This window comes from Rhincodon typus, chromosome 12 (genome assembly GCF_021869965.1).
Source record: "Rhincodon typus isolate 14 chromosome 12, sRhiTyp1.1, whole genome shotgun sequence".
NCBI classification, from domain to species: Eukaryota; Metazoa; Chordata; class Chondrichthyes; order Orectolobiformes; family Rhincodontidae; genus Rhincodon; species Rhincodon typus.
In genome coordinates, this window is record NC_063343.1 from 7,842,362 (window position 1) to 7,865,192 (window position 22,831).

The 22,831-nt window shown below is 40.5% G+C and overlaps 1 protein-coding gene across 1 annotated transcript in view; it reads right to left on the bottom strand.

The window, feature by feature from the left end:
• The window catches only part of LOC109937103 (dedicator of cytokinesis protein 2-like), a 587,118-nt gene that overhangs the window by 162,856 nt on the left and 401,431 nt on the right, over window positions 1-22,831 (bottom strand). Inside the window, exon 27 of the mRNA XM_048603933.1 lies at window positions 8,480-8,574. Within this exon, the coding sequence (XP_048459890.1) occupies window positions 8,480-8,574 (95 nt within the window). The remainder of the gene's footprint in view (window positions 1-8,479; window positions 8,575-22,831) is intronic.

Here is a 22,831-nt window from a genome sequence, read left to right on the forward strand (position 1 = left end):
TCAAGACGTTACTTTGCCCTCTCTCCACAGATGCTGCCTGGCCCGCTGTGATTTCCAGAAACTTCTTGTTTTTAGTCCACAACTGTACAATCAGCCAGGCCCAATGGTCATAGTCTCCCCTCCTCGAAAACAATCCTTCTTGATCACAATTACGCCTGTCCCCCCACAAAGCCGAAGACAAATGACTTAGCTACAATCCCCATCTGATCACAATCTCATCTCCCACTCCATAGTCCTACAGACCACAGTCTCTTCCCCCTACAACCACATCACCCACTGACAACAATCTCCCTCTTCCCCACACCACCAACTACTATCTCTCCCATTTCTCACCTCCCTAGCCCTGGCCTTGTGCAGCAGGTCCTTTTGCTCAACAGACAGATATACTGTCAAGTGAGAAACCAGGCACAAACTTTTCAAATAGATCCTGCGATTAATATTGCTTCCAATTTCCTGCCCACCTCTCCTCGGCCAAATTCCCTGTTTTGATCTAGAATCCCCACTCTGAATGGGCGATGCATCCAATCTTAACTTTCAAAATTTTTACAAAACTTTTCCCTGTACCGAAGTACATGTGACAGTAATAAATTAAATTAAATCAAATCAAAAGGGAAATTGATATACTCTAAAAGGAAAATACTGGTGGGATGTGAAGGAAATTCAAGGTGGGGTGGGGCTAATTGAACAACACTTCCTAAAAACTCAAGTAGGTACGATGGGCTGAATGGCTACCTTCTATGGCACATACATAAATGTTTTAGATTGTTCCGAGGGTTAATACATTAGCTGAGCTCACAAACTCTGCCAGTGCAACAAACATTGGTTGGAGATGGTCATAGATCATAACTTTGGATCACTCATAGACATTTTGAACTTTAATTCCAACATATATTTCAAAGGAAAAGACTGAGACAGCTGAAATGATGGCAAATGTAAATTCAGTGGCTCTCTAAGGGGAGAGAGAGAGAGATGCTGGAATGTCACACTGATGAGCTGTAAAGGAAGCTTTACAAGGGAGAGATGCACTACAAACAAATTGTAGCCTCTTGAGAGGTATCACAGACTGTGAACATGATGGGATGCATGAGCGTGAATGATGATTAAGTCTCCCTTTTAAGGATTAAATATTAACATGGATTGGAAACATGACTTGTATGTGCCAGTGGTAGATGGTTCACCAGCAAACTGAGGTATTTGTCTGCACCAGCGGTTGAGATCTGGCTGCACTGGTGTAGAGAGAAACAGAGTGAACGTTTCGAATCCAGTATGACTCTTCTTCTGTACTGTTAAGACAGATTATCTGGTCTTGATGAGCGTTCCCTCTAAACTGTGTAGGTGCACAGACACTCTGAGATTCCCCAGCGCCATTCTGTATGCCATCAGCACCCACATCCATTTTCTCCAGCCACTCAGCGTGCACGGTCCTCGGAAGACCCGCAGAAATTAGAGGGAACGCAGGTCCCATTCGTATTGTGCTCATGAGCTTACTGTGAGCAGATTGGCTCTTATATTACCAGTTACTGTACTTCAAAAATACTTAATTAGTTGTAAAGCACCTGGTGACTGTGAAGAGCATTATAAAAGTACAATTCTTTTTTCTTTCTCAATTATGAAGAGAAAGTGAGACTGCTGATTGGAAACAAAATCAACCACCTGTATCTCTTTGTATCTTTATCAGCAAAATGCAGTTTTGATTGAAAAGTCATGCAAGTATATGTGAAAAGGAAATGAATTTAATTTCAATTGCTTGATCTTGTACAGACACAAAAATCCTCACGGAGAACTGACAGTGAGTGTCGTTGAGGTAACCAGAGTGATAGGCAGCATTGTATGTAGTCAGAGCTGTGAGAAAAGCAGATGACCACCGTATAGGCCATAATGCATTGAATGGGCAATTCTGTACAGCACAGAGAGGAGAGTGAGTGGTCTATCCTTGCCTTAACATTGTGCAGCAAGGGAAACATTAGTTGTTGAAGAGAATTATTCTTCCAGGCAGGAACAATGTGCCAGGGCACCATCTCTCACAGAAAGCAACCAATTTAGCTTAATGTTTGAGCACATGAGGAAGATAGAGGACAGTCTTGAAGAGACACACTTGAATAAAGTTGAGCACTGATTATCAATTAAAGAAAATAAATTGCCTTAATTTGTTGTCATTGCTTTTTTATAATCGCTGTGTTGTGGAAGGAGAGTGAGGCAAATACTGGTTAAAAATCAACTCTAATATGTTGCAGCAGATGCTTTAACTGAAGAATAATAAAATCAGAGGGTACAGCAGGATGACTATTGGAATCCTTGACTGAAGAGGCAAAATAAAGTTTTGAACTTATTTAAAGGCAGAACATTAAAATAAATGAGCAGTATAGATAGAATTAATGGTAGTTGTCTTTTCCTTAAGATGGGGGATTTCAAGACGAGGGAACACATTTTTAAGGTGAGAGGAGAGAGGTTTGTAAAAGAGATGAGAGGTAAATTTTTTACACAGGGGGTGTTTCATGCATGGAATGAACTTTCTGAGGAAGTGGTTGATGTGAGTAGAATTACAGTGTTTAAAAGATAGATACATGAATAGGAAATGTTTGGAGGAATATGGGCCAGGAGCAGGCAGGTGGGACTAGTTTAGTTTGGGATGATGTTCGGCATGAAGGCTCTGTTTCCATGCTGTATAAATCAATGACTCTATAAAACAAATAACTGCAAATGCTGGAAATCTGAAACAAAGACAGAAATTGCTGAAAAAACTCAGCAAGTCCAGCAGCATCTGCAGAGAGAGAAATAGAGTTAACGCATGTTCAAGTCTGTTCTGAAGGAGATTCACTGGACTCAGAATGTTAACTCTGCTTTCTCTCCACAGATGCTGCCAGACCTGCTGAGTTTCTCCAGCAATTTCTGTTAAAGACAGAAAATGTTGTAAATACTCAGAATATGAGACAGGTTCTGTGAAGAGACACATGCAATCATACAGACAGGTCATCAAATCCAAAGATTAACTCTTTTTCTCTCTCTTCAGATGCTGCCAAACCTGCTGAGTTTTTATTTCCCAGTGATTTCTATGTTTTTATTTCAAGTTTCCAGCATCTGCAGTATTTTGATTTTGTACATAACTGGTAGAATGAAATGTTTTGAATGAGAAAAAAAATATTTTTGCCCTTGCTCCTGATACCTTTCATCTGCCTGAGTCACACAGAGTTCCTGTGTCTGTGCTATTCACTCGCCTACAACAAAGGGCAGCTGAGCAATGCAACCCCAACCTACATGTTCTGTGTCCTATCTCTCTTGACACAGGGCTGACTTAATGATCAAACAAAGTGAGATTAGACACTGGATCAAGTGAAACAGAAATCGTCTTGTCTACCTTCTATCCATCCAAAATGTGATTACACGTTATTCATTTCAGGCACAATGTCCCATGTAAGTTTACAGCTCTCTTACTCTGCTGTTTTTGTTCCAGTATATGATTTCCATGCTGCAGTAAGCTACTGGATGAGACATAGTGCTGATGGTATACGATTATCTCTGAATTTGACCAAAAGTTTTTAATCCATCAGCTCATGGACTGTGGATAGGCAAATATTTATCGCCCATCCCTAATTTCCCTTGAGAAAGTGCTGGTGATCTGGCTTCTTGAACCACTGCAGTCTGTGTGGTGTAGGTGGACCTGCAGTGCTGTTAGGGAGGCACTTTTTGACCTAATGGCAGTAAAGGAATCACAATACAGTCCCATGTCAGTATGGCATATAGCTTGGAAATAAACTTGTAGGTCATGGTATTCCCATGAATCTGCTGCTGTTGTCCTTCTAAGTGGTAGACGGTGCAAGTTTGGAAGGTGTTGTTAGAGAAGCCTTGGTGAGTTGTCGCGATGCATCTTGTAAATAATACACACTGGTGCTGCTGTGTATCCCTGTCTAAGGGATTGAATGTTGAAGGTGGTGGATAGGGTGCCATTCAAGTGGGTTGCTATTTTCTGGCTGATATTGAGCATTTTGCGTATTATTGAAGCGGAATCCATCCAGGCAAATAGGGAGTATTCCATCACCTTCCTGACTTCTGCCTTGTGGACAGTGGACAGGCTTTAGGGAGTCAGGAAGTGAGTTACACTCTGCACGAGTTCCCAATCTTTGACCTGCTATTGTAGCTACACTATTTATATGGCCAGTCCAGTCAGTTTTTGGTCAATGGTAACCCCCAGATGTCGATAGTGGAAGATTCAGCAATGATATTGTTACTGGATGTCAAGGGGGAAATGTTGGATTTGGTCACTGACTGGCATTTGGATGGCACATATATTATTTGCCGCTGACCAGCCCATACCTGAATGTTGTCCACATTATGCTGCATATCAACACAGACCTCTGAAGTATCTGAGAAATCGTGAAGTATGCTGAACATTTGTGCAATCACCAACAAACATCTTCCCTCTGGCACTTTGATGTATGGGACGTCATTGATGAAGTAGCTGAAGATGGTTCAGCCTAGGACACTGAATGATAAAAGCTCTTGTGGTGCAGTGGTAGTGTCCCTATTTCTGAGTTTGGAGACCCAGGTTCAAGTCCACCTACTCCAGAGATGTTTGATAACATCTCTTAACAGGTTGATTAGAAAATATCTATCCTGAACAACATCCTGTTACTGAAATAATTGGCTTCCCTTAACAGCAACTATCTGCTTTTATGATTCCAAACAGCAGAGAGATTTCCTTCAACTCCCATTGACTTAACATTTCCTGAGGCTTCTAATGTGCAGACAGTCAAAGGCTGTCTTGATGTTGGGGACAGTCACTCTCACACCACCTCAAGCATTTCTGTTGGTTTGTATTTATTTAGCTATGAGCTTACTTTTTCAATAAACAAAACGTCAATTTGCAATATTATATGCGACTATGTATTAACCCCTTCAGCACAAAAAGTGCCATAGAAAATCACAAAAGCTTGGAATTTGTATTTCAACTGTTTCTGGGCTGGAAGCTTGCTTGCTTTGACCTTCAGCCTGAGTTTTCATGTATCCTGGCTGGTGGGATGCAGTCGAATTAGACAAAGGGCTGGAGATGGCCCATACCTCATCCAGTCGCCAAATGAATAGGTCAGATCAGCATTAAAGTGACTCTGCACCTGGTTGATTTGCCAGAACTGTCCAGGGTGGGTACCTGAAGCATGGGCAGACTGGTGAGGTGCCAGAGGACTTAGGGAAAGATGTAGACCCAGGGGAGGAAACTGGGGGAAAGGATGTTGGAGAAATAAGGAAGTAGCAATAAAAGAACTGTGAGAGTCTGATGCAAGATTTAAATTCAAAATGACATTGTTTAAAAAGCATTGTTTCTGAAGTGAAGGGTGTTTAATTTCAGTGATTAAATGCCACTTTATCCTGCTATGATTGAGATGCATTGGATATCATTTAATTGATAATTACTTGATATTGGAAAGTTTTTGCTACCCTATTTGCATTATTGAATCAGTCAGTTTCAGCCATGAAAGCTTAATAATATCCATGGGGTCATTGCCATCTGTCTTGATAGCAAGTTGGCTCAATGGGCAACACAAAAATAATTGATGATTGGGTTCATTGATCACAAAAAAATGAATCTATTTGCCCATGGTTCAACCGAATCAAAATTGGAGTGATTTCATTTCAGGCACCTGCTTTGTCCGACATCTGATCATTGTACACTCAATTTATAGTGCTGCTGCATTGTGGTATTTGTGCCAAGGTGATACACTTTACACATCTGTACCGTCAATAAAACTGAGCAAAGACACTCCCAAGTTGATGGGCATCATATAGGCAGTAGCATTAGAACACATACTTATAGATTTTTCAGCCTTCGTTTTCTCAGATGTTAAGTTTATGTGGACATCCTTTATGATATCATTGTAGTGCAGTCAGCCTGCTTATTTCAGTTTAGTGACTGTTAAACCAATGCACCTAGGAAATTGGTTCAAACGATTAATCAGTATACAACCAGAATAGCCAAATATCCAACTTTGCTGATCATCTTAGTTTCATCATCAAGTGGGATTTTGATTGTTTGGTTGCCTTACATTTTAATTCTCCATTCTACACTGACTTTTGCCTCCTACCTCATTCCAACGAAGCTTGATGTAAGCTTAAGGAGTAGCACCAAAACTGTCTTGTGGGTTGGAGCCTTCCAGCCTCACTTCACGATCTTAAACCGCAGCTCCTATTTACTGTTGAACAACATTCTTGACTAATGGGGTAGGATGGGTGTACAAGGAAATGGTCAATGGCTGATAGGGTGATCCATGGACCAGTTATCACCTTCCTTTTCCTTCCTCCACACATTGGAGCCTTGTCCACCTCGTCAAATTTTCCAGATTGCTCTCTCTCTCTGCTTGGCTGCAAACCATTCACATAACCTCTGGGTTGCACTATTTCCATATTCAGGTTCTATCGCTATTTTCTCAATTTTCTGACACTGCCATCACCTATATTATTCAGTCACCTATCCTCTACCCAATTAGAGACCATTGCCTTCTTTCTTTTTCTGTCCCCTGTCGCTGCTTGAAATTCATCTGTAACATCTTGTGCTCAAGACATAAGATCATAAATGTCAAGGGTCAACCCTGTTCCTCCTCCTCTCCATGGATATTGGCTCAACTGCTGAGTGTTTCTGGAACTTCCAGTCTTCATTTCATTTCATACCAATGTGTGTTGAAAAAGATTTGACTGTGAATGAAGAGTTTGCAAAACAATTAACATTTAAGTAGCATTAGATGCCAGTGAGCACAGCTTGGGTTTCTGTTTGCATGTACAAACAGCCAGCTCTGTTTTTTTTGACCAGGGACCATGTGGGCAAAAAAGACATTGCATCTCACCGCTGCTACTCCCACTTTGCCACCACAGAGTTTAGTGCCACACTCTGTCATTAGGCAATGAATTATTTCATGTAGAGAGTGAAACAGGCTATCAATAATGAATGAACCGCTCTTCCGTTATACATAATACATTGCAAGATTGTTCTTAACTTAAGGTTTTTGAGGAAGCATCGAACTAATGTGAGCAGAATTATTCGTAGGTAAGCAGTTTGCAGGCCTGTATCTTTCCAAGATTAAACTGAGGTTAAACTCATCACGATGATTCCCTCATAGGATCAGTTAATACCTGTAATGTGCATCGCTAAACTGAAGCTCAGTGCTTGGCAGAGGCTGGCAGGCATTTTTCCTTAAACTATGTCCACAAGAAGTATCCATTTGTTTTGATTAATTTCATAAGATTGTTTACATCCATAAGACAATAAAACATCAGAGTAGAAGCAGTTTCCTGCCTTTTCCAAATAGTCCATGTTTCCCAAGCTGATTAAAAATCTGCATATCTTAGCCAATTCTCTATCTATGCTAACAGACCGTCTCCAAAACCATGGGCTCTTATGTTACTAACTTGCCTGATATTACATCTGGTAGTTCCCATTTATCTATCCTGCTTGTTACTTCCTCAAAGAAGCATAACAATTTTGTCAGGCATGATTTGCCCTTGACGAAACTTTGTGGACTCTGCTTGATTATTTTCTATGTTTCCAAATGCTACGCTACTACATCCTTTCCAATAGACTCTAACATTTTCCCAATGATAGATGTTATGTTTCCAATCATCTGGGCCATTCCCAGACTCTAAGGTTTCTTGGAAGATTACTATTAGTGCAACCACTGTCTTTGCAGCTACTTCCTTTAAAATCCTAGGATGCAACCCATCAGATTTAGCTCCAATAGTTTCCCTTGTACTTTTTTATCTCTAGCAATAGTTAAGTTTGTTTATTTCCTCCTTATCTTTAGCCTGTTGTTTATTGAATATTTTCAGGATGCTACTAGCATCTTCTACTGTGAAGACTGATACGAAGTTTTATTCAATTCATCTGCCAATTCCTGATTCCCCATTTTTATTTCCCCAGCCTCATTCTTTAAAGGACCTAAGTTTATTGTTGCTCTTTCTCTTCCATTTTAAAGTAACTCTTGCTGTTTTTTTCTTCATATTACTTGCGAGTTTTCTCACATAGTTTAATTTCTTCCTTGTATTTTGGTCATCTTTTAATGACTTTCCCAATCCCTCAATTTACCACTAACTTTTGTCATAGTATATGTTTTTTTAATTTAATTTGATACTGTCCTTAAACCCCCTGATTAACTCCCTGGCAAGCATTTTTCTTCCTCGCTGAAATATATAGTTTGTTGTGAGCTGTTTTTTTAAAACACCTGCCATTACTCATCATTGTATTTTCTGTTGAACTCATTTCCTAGGTCTGTCCAACCAACTTTTCCACCATAAACATCCCTAAAACAGCAGACAGGCACTTGGTATAATTTATCTTCCACCCTCTACTTAGCTAGCACATCAGCCATGGTTATGTGTTTGGGTATCTGGAGTGGGAGATGAACTTGTAACCTTCTGGTTCAGAGGTGAAGATGTTGCCAGCTATGCAATGGTTGGCATGAAGGACATATGGTGTGTGATATGGATCTGTAGCTCCTACCTGTTTTGCACCATACTCATAGCCATCCAGTCACTGGGGTAGACATTCTTCTCGATCAAATCCTTGAACAGGATAAAAGTTTCCATGAAGAAATCCTGAGGAAAAAAAGCATTAGTTAGAAATGACTGAGAAATTGACCCAGAAGCAACAGAAAGTACATATCATGTTCAATGTCATACCACCCGAAAATTTTGGTTCTTTGACAGACACTTAATGGCTGACAATTCACAAATGATCGTCACAGCACAATTAATAAAGGAAATTTACTCATTGCAAACACGAACAACAACAGAGATTGCTGGAAAAGCTCAGGAGGTCTGGCAGCATCTGTGGAGAGAAATCAGAGTTAAGGTTTCGGGTCGAGAGATCCTTCTTTAGAATCCTCATTTACTCGTTGCATTTTCTCTTGAAAGCATGGGATGTGAATCTTCATTTAAAAAGCACAATTATAATATCATACTCTAGAAGTTTACTTCAAAGGTGTTAAAATATATATTTTGAAGAACATTACATTCACTCTAAAATGTCATAATGGACAATAGGTTTGGCTATAGATAAGGAGAATCATCCTGCACATTTTACCCATTCCTCTGAAACTAATTCAAACATCAACTTTGGCTCAGAAACTGCACCTCGGACTTTCTACTTGCAAAACCACCCATGCACTTTTTTGCCTTAAGTTGCAAAGCATTAAAACACCAGCATTTGAAAACATCATTACCATCTTTCAGTTGCAATATTCACTGCATTTATTACTGTGACTTTTTCTGAGGAGCATCTCCAAACACTTCAGCCTCCATATGATGATCAGCCAATTTAAGATCAACATTTGGGAGATATAGAGCATTGAGTCGTGGAGATGTACAATACAGAAACAGATCCTTTGGTCCAACTTGTCCATGCTGACCAAATATCCTAAATTAATCTAGACCCATTGGCCAGCATTTGGCCCATTTCCTTCTAAACCCTTCCTATTCATATACCCATCCAGATGCCTTTTAAGTGTTGTAATTGTACCAGTCTCCACCATTTCCTCTGCAGCTTATTCCATATGTGTACCATCCTCTGTGTGAAAAATTTGCCCCTTAAGTCCCTTTTAAATCTTTCCCCTCTCACCTTAAACCTATGCCCTCTAGTTTTGGACTTCCAACCCGAGGGAAAAAATCTTGACTATTCACCCTATCCATGCCCCTCATGATTTTATAAATTTCTGTAAAGCCACCCCTCAGCTTCTGTTCTAGGGAAAATGGCCCCAGCCTGTTCAGCCTCTCCCTAAAGCTGAAACCCTCCAACTATAGCAATATCTTCCATCTCAACTGCACAATCTGAACATAATGGTGGAAAAAGGTGCAAATTTGTGAAAACGATGGAAATCCTGCTTTATTTGGAGTATCTACCACAGTTACAGTGATATATACATCATAGTACCTACTCAGTCCTCAAGGCCAAGCTTCAGATTAAAAAGGTACCAGGGTCAATTAGTGAAAAAAAAATGTGGTGAACTCCTCTGTGATCATTTTGGATGATTGTAACAAGGTGATCACCCTGGTCATGATTTACAAAATAATCAGTTTTCTGCCTTAATTGGAAAGGAAACCAACTCTCACTCAATGGTCTAAAAATAACGTTTCTTTCCTTTTTTGCAATGCTTCAGAGAATTAAATCTATGGCCCATTTTTTAATATATGACTGTTCAGATGCCTGCGAGGTGGACTTTCACAATTATATTTGATTTGATTCGATTTACTGTTGTTACTTGTACCTAGGTACAGTGAAAAGTATTGTTTTGAGTGCAGTACGGGCAGACCATACCATACAAAGTGCATTCAGGTAATAGAACAGAGCAAGGAATACAATGTTATGGCTGCAGAGAAGGTGCACAAAGAACGAGATCAACATTAAATTTAAAGTATAAGAGGTCCAATCAGAAGTCTAATAAAAGCAGAGAAGGATCTGTTTTGAATTTTGTTAGGACGTGTGTTTAAACTTTTGTATCTTCTGCCCAGTGTCAGGGGTTAGAAGAGATAGGAAACACACTTCGGAACAGCTCTTCAGCTGTGGAATGCATCACAGCTGATTCTGATCCTGTCATCCACAACCTTCAAGCAAGCAGGAGTGATCGGTTGTCGACTGAATTGGAACTTCATTTAGCTTTTTCTCTTTTCCTCGATGTACCCAAACTCCAAACCAATGATATTGCCCACACTGTCAGTCCATCTGGGAGAGCTGTGTTCCATCATATATTGGGCGGTGCTCTCCTCAGTTGTACAAACATATTTTTCATACCACAGCCCAGCTAAAAAACAAACCCTTTATTTTCCACCTGCTCATCGGATTCCTCTCAAGTTCTGCAACTATTCTTAATCTGCGGAAACGAGGAGTCAAGGAACCTGTAAACATGGGTTTTGGATTTGAAGAGACCACATTAGAACTGCTGACTGCCCTTGCTGACAGCAACACTGGTGACCACTGGTTCAGAACATCACTGATAAAATACGCAGAAAAATACAGCAAATTAATGTTTACACAGCTTCTTTTGTTCACTTTCTAACATAAGACATGATGCCTTAGTGTGGTAAAGGCACTATATAAATGCAAGTTGTTTTTTTTTCTGCCTGTTTTGTTTTCTCTAATCCCAATTGCCTGCTTTCCGCACTAAATTCAGTGCTGTCCTATTCTCCATCCAGAAGGCGTGTATCAGACATGAGGCTATTGAAAATCTGATTCAACTTTCCAGCTCAGGTTCTGACTAGGGGCATCGATGAAATGATTTTGTGCCTATCTCCCCCTTCAAAGCCCTATGTTGAATTTGTATCTGTGGCATGGTTGAGGCTTGATAGGTTGAACATTTTGCTTTGCTGTAGTGTCTTATTTGTTCAAAGCAATCTTTCCTGCATCAAAGAATTTTAAGAAATTTGCATATTTTTTAATAGATATTCAAGGAAGTATAAAAAATATTGACGTTTGCAAGCTGTGACAATAAAACATTTCCCCAGGGCCTTCAAATGGAATTGCACTGCCAGAAATCAAAACTCAATGTAATTATTGTATACCGTCTTTGCAAACGGCAAAATCAAAATAAAGAATGTGCATTTATATCATACTTTCCTCATTTTCAGGATACCTCACAAGCAATTAAATAATTGTAATGTTGCTTCCAAAAATTTACAAACCATATTGCGCATAAGTGATGTTGATTTACGGAGATGTAAATGTTGGCTGCCCTTCATTCGATTAATATCATAGGGTTTTTATATCCACCTGGTTAGGCAAACATTGGCTCAAGTTGCACAACATGGGTTGAAAGATGGCATCTCTGGCAATGCAGCACTTCCTCAGAATTGCACTGAAGTGTCAACTGAAACCAGGCATCATCAGATACTACTAAACTCAAGTACAGCCAACTAAACTAAGTGGATGAAAAAGTATGTACTTCAATAACAGTGCACAACCATTCACATAAGACGGATCCCTCTGCTCGGTCACAGACAATCAATATGAAGTGCTCACTTATGCAACACAATCCTTAGGTTAGTTTTCTCACTTGCACGTGGAGGTGTTGGAGTTGGGCAGGAGTGGACAAATTCAGAAGTCACACGACATCGGGTTACAGTCCAGCAGACTTATTTATTCACCTGAAGAAGGAGAAGCACTCGGAAAGCTTGTAGTTTTAAATAAATCCGCTGGGCAGTAACCTGGCGTCATTTGATTTTTGAATTTCTCACTCGCAGGGAATGAAGGTGGCCACTGGAATGTTGGCCTTTGTAGCGAGAGGATTCAAGCACAGAAGCTGGGATGTCTTGCTCCAATTGTACAGGGCCTTGGTGAGATCACACCTGAAGTATTACCTGCAGTTTTGGTCTCCTTATCTGAGAAAGGATACTCTGATTATGAAGGTTTGTCAGACTGAATCCTGGGATGGTAGGACGAGCATATGAAGACAACTGGATCAGTTCGGATTATATTCACGAGTGTTTGGAAAAATGAAAGGGGGCATTTCACAGAAATCTAACAGGACCAGATAGGGTAAGCACTGAAAGGATGTTCCAATCACCAAGCAATCTGGAACCTAGAGTTACAGTCTGAGGATACAGGGTAGTTCATTCAAGATTGAGATGAGGAGAAATTTTTTCACCCAGAGAGTGAGGAGCCTGCGGTACTGTCTGTCACAGAAAGTGGTTAAGGCTAAAGCATTGAATGTTATCAAGGGGGAGAATATAGTTATAGGGCTAAAGGGATCAATGGATAAGGGGAGAAAGCAGGAACAAGGGACTGAATTGAATGATCAGCCATGATCATATTGAATGATGGAGCTGGGTCAAAGAGTCAAATGGCCTCATCCTGTTCCTATTTTCTATCTGTCCATGAAATGATTGCATTAATGTTTGGTGGCAGTGATCGATGTAAATCAGATATTGGGATTTATTTAAACAGTCAGTCCTGAGCAGGGGGAAAAGAAAGTTGACATGATTCTGCCGCTTTATAAACAATTGCTTGACAACAATTCCCATACTATGCACAGTTCTGGCTTCCTCGATTTACAATAAGTGTTGCTGGGGACCATTGCCAGAGCAATTGAGGGTATGGGGAGATTGGATTGTGAAAAGTGATTATGTAAATTGGACATATTCTCAACAGAAAGAGAGGCCCAGAGGTGATATGATTGTTGTTTTTAGGATTCTAAAAGGAGTAGATAATGAAGAGCTTGACAGGCTATTTAATTTTGTTCAGAGCAGTGCAATCAAACAACATGATTGGCATTTGAAGACAAGTGAAAACTCAAAACTGACTTGCAGAAATAATGGCTAGGATTTGGGGTGGCACGGTGGCTCAGTGGTTAGCACTACTGTCTCACAGCACCAGGGAGCTGGGTTCAATTCCACCCTCAGGTGACTGTCTGTATGGACTTTGCATATTTTCCCTGTATCTGTGTGGGTTTCCTCCCACAGTCCAAAGATATGTAGGTTAGGTGGATTGGCTATGCCAAATTGCCTGTAGTGTTTAGGGGTCTGTACATTAGGTGGGTTATAGGGGGATGGGTCTGGGTGGGATGCTCCAAGGGTTGATGTGGACTTGTTGGGCTAATGGGCCTGTTTCCACACTGTAGGGATTCCATGATTTTCCCTGTGAGCTGTGATCAGTGTTAAGTGAGAGTCTGAATATTGCAGTTTGTGGCTAATAGGGAATCATTGTGATTTTCTACCGAATTGTCAATAAATAGCCAAACAACAAGCCCATTCTCCAATCTGTTGTATTCAAGTTAGCCTCCTTTAATTCATGCCATCGGTGGCCTGACACATACAGACTGGTAACCTGGCTAAACTCTGACCCCTCATTCTACCTCCTGGAAAAGGACCTGAGGGCAGGATGGAGCAATGGAACTGCACTACCAGCTGGTGACCCTATTTTCTGTGCTTGCCTACATGCCTTTCTTCCTGGTCCCACTGGGATCCAAAGTTCAGCCTGGTATTTCAGCGAGTGGCCAGTCTTTGAAACAGAATGCAGTCACATACCAAATCCAGTGAGAGTTAAGTCATTCAACAGCAAACTGGAGAGATTTCTTTCATAATTGCCATAATATGGGTTAGATGGAACAAGTGTTTTTGGAGCAATAGCATTGGATCTGAAATTCCTCACTCGCAATGGGAGAGGCATTGGGATGGTGGTAATGCCATTGGACTAGTCATTGAGGACCCCAGTCTAATGTTCTGAATACGTGGATTCAAATCTCACCACAACACATGATGAAATTCGAATCCGATAAACAAAATTGCAATTAAAAAACTAACCGAATGGTAACCATGCAACCGCTATTGGTTCTTGTGAAAAAACAAATGGTTCACTAATGTACTTGGGGACAAAAATCTGCCATCCTTACCAGTTGGCCTATACATGACTCCAGACCCACAACAATGTTGATCCTTCAACGCCTGCATTTCCTCTGCTCAATAAAAGCTGGCCGTGCCCTCCACATCTCATGAACACAAAGAAACTGCTAATTGTGTCACAGTAATGATTTATGAAGGGTTAAGATCTGCTCACTATTTCTGCTTGGTATTGACCATATAAATAAGTCCCAATGTCCAATTTGCTTTACTCATTACCACCAACAAATGTCTTTAGAGAACACACAGAGGCTGCTATATTTTCCAGCAGAATTTGTTGCTCCACTCAATCATGGCATCAGTAGAAGCCCTTTTGTACTGCCCTCTCTGCCACTTTGCTATGATTGGCATAAAAGGTTCCCAAAGTTTTTCTCTGAAAAATGCAACAGGCAATGAAACATTAGTTGTTCACATGTTTAATAAGATAGGAATATGCAAATGAGGAACTAGAGTAGGCCACTCGGCCCTTCAAACCTGTTCTGCCATTCAATAACATCATGGTTGATCTCATTTAACCTCAAATCTACATTCCCAATAATCTTACATCCTTTTTCGGTAATCAAGAATCTATCTACCTCTGCCGTAGAAATATTTAAAGATTCTGCATCCATGCCTTTTCAGGAAAGGAAGTCCAAAATCTCACAATCTTCTGAGAGAAAAAATGTTTCTTCATCTCTGTTTTAAATGGGTACTCCCTCATTTTTAAACTATGACCTCTAGTTCTAGATTCAACTACAAGAGAAAACATCCTTTCAATCTCCACCCAGTCAAGTCCCCTCAAGATCTTACATGTCTCCATTTTATTTATTCACAGGATGTAAGGATTATGACTAGGGCCAGCATTTATTGCCCGTTCCAAATTGGAATCTCCCCACAGGGCAGGTAAGGGTCAACAACATTGCTATGAATCTGAAGTCATAGACTGGCAGCTTTCCTTCCTGAAGGACATTAATTAAGCTTTTTTTTTTCCATTCCCCTCCCAGTCGACAATGGTTATCATTCAACCTTTAACTCTAATTTTCAAATTCCACCAATCAAGATTCAAACACAAGTCCTCAGAAAAAGGTCCTGGGTCTCTGGATTAATATTCAAACAATAATACCTCTGAGTCATCCCTTCCTCAGAGTCACCTCTAACTCCTCTAAACTGAAGAGGACACAGACCCAGTCTGTCTAGCTGTTCATCAAAAGGCAATCCACTCACTTGTGGTATTGGTTTAGTAAACTTTGTCTGAACTGCTCCCAATGCATTAACATCCTTCCATATATACGGCCCACCACAGTATTTAATGAGTTCAAAATGGCAAGTGGGCTGCTAATTTTCACATCCACAGACCTTCCCTTAATTTGGGAGACAGGTCTGATGAGATTGTAATGTCGACACGTTCCCATCAGTGCACCGGGGATGAATTGGGGATGTGATGTGTGGTCAGGGTATATGGGGTGGGGGTGGGAGGTGTTGGGGGCGCTCCTGATTCAGGATATCCAGCTCCAAGTTGCTAAAACCTGGCAGGTTTCCTCTGTCTGTGCCTGAGGCGGTGAAGAATAACTGATGGAAATTAAATCCTATGATTATTTCACAACTCCATTCCCATTATATCATTACCACCACTGGAAGGGTGAACAATACAAGCCTTGGTATTTTTACAGCTCACAGCCTATTATTGAAAGAGGGTTGCAATGTCAGAGGTTCTGTCATTCAGCTGAGATAGAGTCATAGAGTCATACAGCACAGAAACAGACCCTTTGGTCCCATTCGACCATGTCCCCAGATTAAACAAGTCAGACCTACCTGCAGTTGGCCCATATCCCAGCAAACATTTTTTATTCATGCCCTTATCTAAATGCCTTTCAAACATTGTAACTGTACCTGCATCCACCACTTTCTCTGCAAGTTCATTCCACACATGAACCACTGTCTATGTAAAAGGATTGCCTCTCGTATCTTTTTAAAATCTTTCTCCTCTCCCCATAAAAATATGTCCCCAGTCTTGGGATCCCCCACCCTAGAAAAAGACAACTACTGTTCACCTTATCCACTTGCCTCATGATTTTGTAAACCTCTATAAAGATCACCTCTCAATCTATCCTTATATCTCAAGCCATCCATTCCCAGCAATATCCTGGTAAATCCTTCCTGAACCATCTCCAGCTTGATAATATCCTTCCTATAACAGGACAATCAGAACTGGACACAGTTAACACCAATGTCCTGGACAAACTTAACATTTTTTTTTAAGTTGTTCATTCATGGGATAAGGGCATTACTGGTTACACTAGCATTTATTGCCCATCTCAGGGGGCACTTGACAGTCAACCACATTGTTCTGGGTCTGGAGTCACATGTAGTTCAGACCAGGTAAGGATGGCAGTTTCCTTCCCTAAAGAGCATTAGTGTGCCAGATAGTTTTTTTTTTCCCCCAACAATCAACAATGGTTTGATGGTCATCGTAAGATTCCTAATTTCAGATTTTCTTTTGTATTGAATGCAAATTTTACCAACTGCCACAGGTGGGATTTGAACCCAGGTCCCCAGAACATTTGATGGACCTCTGGATGAACAATCTCATGAGAATACCACTAGGCCATCACCTCACCAAGCTGTGTCGGTTCCTAGAATGGGGGTTTCTTCCAATTTCCTGGTCAAAATTCTTCTTGTAGCGAAAAGTCCTTGAAAACAAGTTGCTTATTTATGGATGTAGGATGGATGACTCTCTTTTTAAACTTCCCTAAAAAATCTGTTCAGAGATGTGATTACACATCTTTGGAGCAGGTGGGACTTGAACCTGTGCCTCCTGGATCATAGGAAGGGACCCTATTACCGTGCCACATAATCCTTAAAGATTAGCCTCTAGACTAATAATCTAGTGACATTACCACTGTCTCCCCCTCATGGATGACCTGTTGGTCGACAGAATATTTGACTCTGCAAGAAGTGACTCATTTCGAGATCTTTTTTACAAAGTGTTATATAAAAGCTGGTGTTATTATAAATTGCAAAGATATGACACTACCTCCTGTTAATTAACACTCTTGATCCAAGTAAACTAAGACAGCACTATTTATTTGCAGATATAAACATATTGAATGAGGTTTACTGAGCTTGTGGTGGAGATTATTTTGACATTGAAGTTTTTTAAACATCTCTATGTTGTTAGTTCCAGCTCCCCGGGGGCAGAAATCTATTTTCCTGGAAGCTTGGATATGAACTCAATAAATTTTTGACCAGAAATATTGATCATTCCATTAAAAAAAATACCCTGAAATTTCAACAATTTATCCCTTAAAATCGGATTAAGACTTCACCAGTGTCACTGTTTGTAGTAACTTGTCCCTTGCTAAAAGAAGTGAACTTCTGAACGTTCCTGGTACAAATGTATTGTGGAGTGCAGATGAACTGAAGGATGCAATTTAAGGGACTCCTCGAGCGTTGTAGTGAAATGATAAGTACTGCAATTGTGAGAAGGAATGTCGTCGGAGAGGATTTGCTCCGGCTCGGTTCTCCCTTTCTGAAGGCATGGACATTTGCTGAAGGAAGTACTGTCTTCTTGTGTGTATCAAACCCTATGGTTAAACTCACTACCAGTAGTCTATCTCTAATGAGAGAGCAGCCCTCTGGGGTTACCAAGTGACGCTCCATCACCTGAAAGATGAGGATTCAAAACTGTCCTAAATATACCTCTTTAACAAGCAGAAAACCTCCAGAACATTTAAATAGATTTTCATTGTTCCTTTTCTTTTCAAAAAAAAACTGGTTTGGAAATAAATGGAGGATTTCAAGACTGGGGGCATATTTTTAAGGTGAGAAAAGAAAGGTTTAGAAAAGGCACGAAGGGCAAATTTTTTACAAAGAGAGTGGTTTGTGTGTGGAATGAGCTTCCAGAGGAAGTGGTGGATGCAGGTACAATTACAAGGTTTAAAAGACACTTAGATAAGTACATGAATAAGAAATGTTTGGAGGGATATGGGCCAAGCGTAGGCAGGTGGGGCTAGTTTAAGTTTGGGAACGTGGTCGGCATGGACTGGTTGTACCGAAGGGTCTGTTTCTGTGCTGTATGACTCAATGACTCTATGTTTGTTTCCTTTAGTTTATATCTTACGTCATGTATGTATCTCTTCTCTGTACCATTTTTCCCTCCTGTCCTGTGCTTCGCTGTTTTCCATGGGGCAGGTTTTTGTGAGTGGTGTGCCATTTCGGATGGTGTAAGAGGAAGTGTGTGCATAACCCACTGCCTTGATTTTTCTAATTTCCCATGCAGTTGCAATTAAAGTTTACGGTGTGTGCAGGATACATGGGCAATTCTGCACAGGGCAAGTTCTTCATTTGGAAAACCTGTCATCAACTGATGATGAGCTATGAAAGTGTCATAGAGAGTCTGTTTCGTTGGAGTCTCATGTGACAAGCATTTAATTTACAGATTGTACTTGTTGCTGGTCATGAAAGTATTATCATGAATGCTTTATCGTGAACTGAAAGGAAAAATGCTCATTAAAGGTAGAAACGGTAGTGTTCAATGTTATATATAAATAGAATTAATATAAAATGTGTAACTCTAGATTAATGAGCTATGGATATAGTAATATAATCGAGTTAAAGTTGCTAAAAAAATGAGAAAAAAGTGTAGCCATCTTTTCATAATGATGGTTCATTTTTTTCTTAAAGGGGGAGGTGATGAAAAGTTGGGTAGAGTAATTGTGGATTGGGAGGCAGGAAGTTAGAAGTTGGTGTTTGTAAAACGCTAGAGGGAAAAGTATTGCATGGTCCCTTTAAAAGATCAGGTGCTTTCTCTGTGCTTAGAGATTTAAAATGGAAGTCTGTGAGCAGTATCTTGACAGTTTGCAAGTATATAGACTACCCGGTTTGAAACATTTGTATTGAAAGGCTGTACAGTTAGCAGGCTAAGCAGCAGTGGTAACCATGACAACAGGCTTTTGAATTTAGCCAATCAATTTGAACCACATACTTAGATACCAAAATCCAATGAAATTTAAGTCTGATGGTTTTGACAACATAGGGCCAATCCTATTGTAAGAAATATTGATATGTCATGAAGGGTATAAAAGAAGGGGGCAGTTGGATAAAGACCCCAGAGTTAACCGCCATCCGCCAGAGTTAAATTCCCTCAGCTCAAGAGAGAATCGTTGGTTCTCACAGCCTCCTCTATGTCTTAGAGAAAACACCATGTAAGTAACAATGGTACCAACGGCAGAACTAGTTAATATTCTTGACAGAAGAATTAACGGTAAAGGCACAGAACATTCCAGAAGACATGTAACCTGGCTGTAATTTTGAAAGACTGTTTTTGTTTTATATATTAGTGGGACTTGTATTTATTGGAACATCATTTGTTAGAATCTTGCTTTATTTGGGAATAGTGAATAATTAGAAGAAGTTTATTCTGTTTGTTAATAGTTTAGTTAATTTGTTCACTGTTAGAGTTACATTAATAAATTGTTCCTTCTTGATTTTAAAGTGAGTGTCAGGGGTTTATTTCATTTAACCACTAGAAGTTGCTGAAAAGCAGGTTACACCATTTTTTCACATTCCTTTTACAGATTATAGGGCGAGATGCTCCTCTTTCTGTGTTTCAGTTTTAGTTCTCAGAGAGGGAGACAACCTTCACTTTATAACAGGGTCAAAGAGGAAAGTTGCACATGAGGAGAATAACTCTCCCATCCATTGCCATGAATCTAAGACTTTCTGAGAGCACAATGATAGCCTTAGTGCTTTACAAGTTTAAATTTGAAATATAATCATTACACATTATGTTGGTTTCACTTTATATATGTGTACATCAGCATTATCTGCTGAACACAACTTAATCAGAGACCTAAATATACTGGTCTCAAGGCTGGCGCACATTGGTGTTTACAGTGGACATTACCTTTATTATGGATAAAACAATATTGTGTGTTGTTGTTCACTCTTTGTTGAATGATCATGTTAATTATCAGTTTTGTACTCATCTCATGGTTGAACTTACAGGCTTCCCTGACCTTCGCTTCCGTGTGTGGTAAAGGAGCTTGCTCTCTGTGGCAATAATAACGATGTTGTCGATGAACACATAGAGTCATAGTCCTACAGCACGGAAACAGACCATGCGGTCCAACGCGTCCATGTTGACCAAGTTTTCCAAATTAAACTAGTCTCATTTGCATGTGCCGAGCCCATATCACCCTAGACCTTTCCTATTCATGTACCTGTCTAAATGTCTAACTGTCCCTGCATCTTCCACTTTCTGTGGAAGTTTATTTCACATATGAACCACCCTCTGTGTGAAAAAAAAAGTAGTCCCTTAGGTCACTTTTAAATCTTTCTCCTCTCACTTTAAAATTAAGCACTCCAGTTTTGATGTCCCCTACTCATGGGTAAAAGACCTTTAGTATTCACCTTGTCTATGCCCCTCATGATTTTATGAACATCTATAAGGTCGCCCATCAATCTCCTGTGCTCCAGAGAAAACAATCTCAGCCTATTCTGTCTCTCCTTATAACTCAAACCCTCCAGTCCCAGTTACATCCTTGTAAATCTTTTCTGCACCATTTCCAATTTAATAATATCCTTCCTATTGCAGGACAACCAGAACTTTACAGAAAACTCCAAAAGTGGCCTCACCAACTGTCCTGTACAACGTCTCAACTCCTATTCCCAAAGGTCTGAGCAATGAAGGCAAGCATGCTTTCTTTGCCACCCTGTCTACCTGTGATGGAACTTTCAAGGAACTATGCACCTGAACCCCCAGGTCTCTTTGCTCGACAACATTCCCAGGGTCTTACCATTAACTGTGTAAGTCTTGCCCTGGTTTATCTCAGCAAAATGCAACATCTCACATTGATCTAAATTAATTTCCATCTGCCATTCCTCAGCCCACTGGCACAGTTGATCAACATCCTGTTGTACTCTTAGATAACCTTTTTCATTGTTGACTGTACCGCAAATTTTGGTGTCATCTGCAGACATACCAACCATGCTTCCAAAGGTAACACCATGAGATAAATCACATTTGGGCCTGTTTTCACCACCTCTTTTAGACCACTCATTTTCTTGCCTAGGTGAACTGCCTCTGCTAATACTTTTAACACCCCAATCCTCTGTGCCCCCAACCCGACCCTCTGTCCTCAACCACCTTCCAGTCACCAAAACCCCAAATTTTCAAACCTGACCTCCACCACTCCCTCAGCCGTTACTCACCCCACCACTCCTGAGTCTCCATGCCAGCTGCCATTTTCCTGCTTCCTGCAGAACTCAACAAGGTAGCCACTGACTTCACACCCAACTGCACAGAGCTGACTTGGCACATGCCACTTTTAAACAAACATCAACCAGGATCCATGAGATTCTCAGGTGTCGCTGGCTAAAATCTTGAAGCTAGGAATAATCAAACAAAGGTTACAGTATTTAGGGCTTGCAAATGTTTTAGAAGTGAGAAGCAGCCATGGGGCAGAGTGAAACCTGACTCAAGGGCTGACCACCTCTCCATCTCAAATTACCATTGGAAAATCAAAGTTTTAGCTCTTGCTTAATTCTGTCACACTGCTCAGCAAATATTCCCACTCTTGCAGGCTTCATTAATGCCCTCCTTTATGCCTGTTCCTCTCTATCTTTTTTTCATGCATCTACCTCACAGTCTTCTTTTAGTTCTTTTTCGATACTCTTTCCATCCTTTATCTATCTTTCCATATTTCTCTCCCTGTCTCTTGCACAAAAAACTTTCTTTCCCCTCTCATTTGCTGAAATCACGTGGAAGAGGAAACCAACATTAACTGATTTCACACCATTCCCAGCCTTGTTTACTGGAAGTTAGTCCCATGTTTACATGGTGGGATTAACTGTACAAAGAGCTCTACTTCAACATGACATGGTTAAACATTAATCTATGAATCTATAGGTGCCCTCCCCCCTTCTTTTGCATCACACAACCCTCAGGTCCACAGCCATCTCACATGCCCTTTCTTAGAGTCTGTTGCTAGTCGACTTCTCCTTGTTTTTCTGTGACCTTTTGAACCACTTCCTCTCAAACAATTTCCACTTTTTTGAGAACTTCACACACTCCCTCTCTCTCAAGGCTGTGCCAGAACGTGTTCCTTCTATCTGCTTGAATCAGTTCAATATCCGTAGCAATCACCATGTGGGTTAAATACATTATGGACACACGAACATGGACCCACTATGAACATCAGTTGACACTGATGGTGTTCCTATCCCCTTAGTCCATTCTTAGCTGCCTCTCCACATTACCTGACACAGTTAAGCAAGTTGGCTTTGTTTTGACTTATCCGTGAATGTAAGCCACAGGGCACCTGGCATTGTATACAATGGGCGGCTGATCCAGTACAGTTATAGAGTCATAGAGAAATATAACATGGAAACAGGCCCTTTGGCCCAAACTGGTCCATGCTGACCACGGTGCTCACTCAGCTAATTCCAGTTGCCTGCATTTGGTCCATATCCCTCTAAACCCTATCCA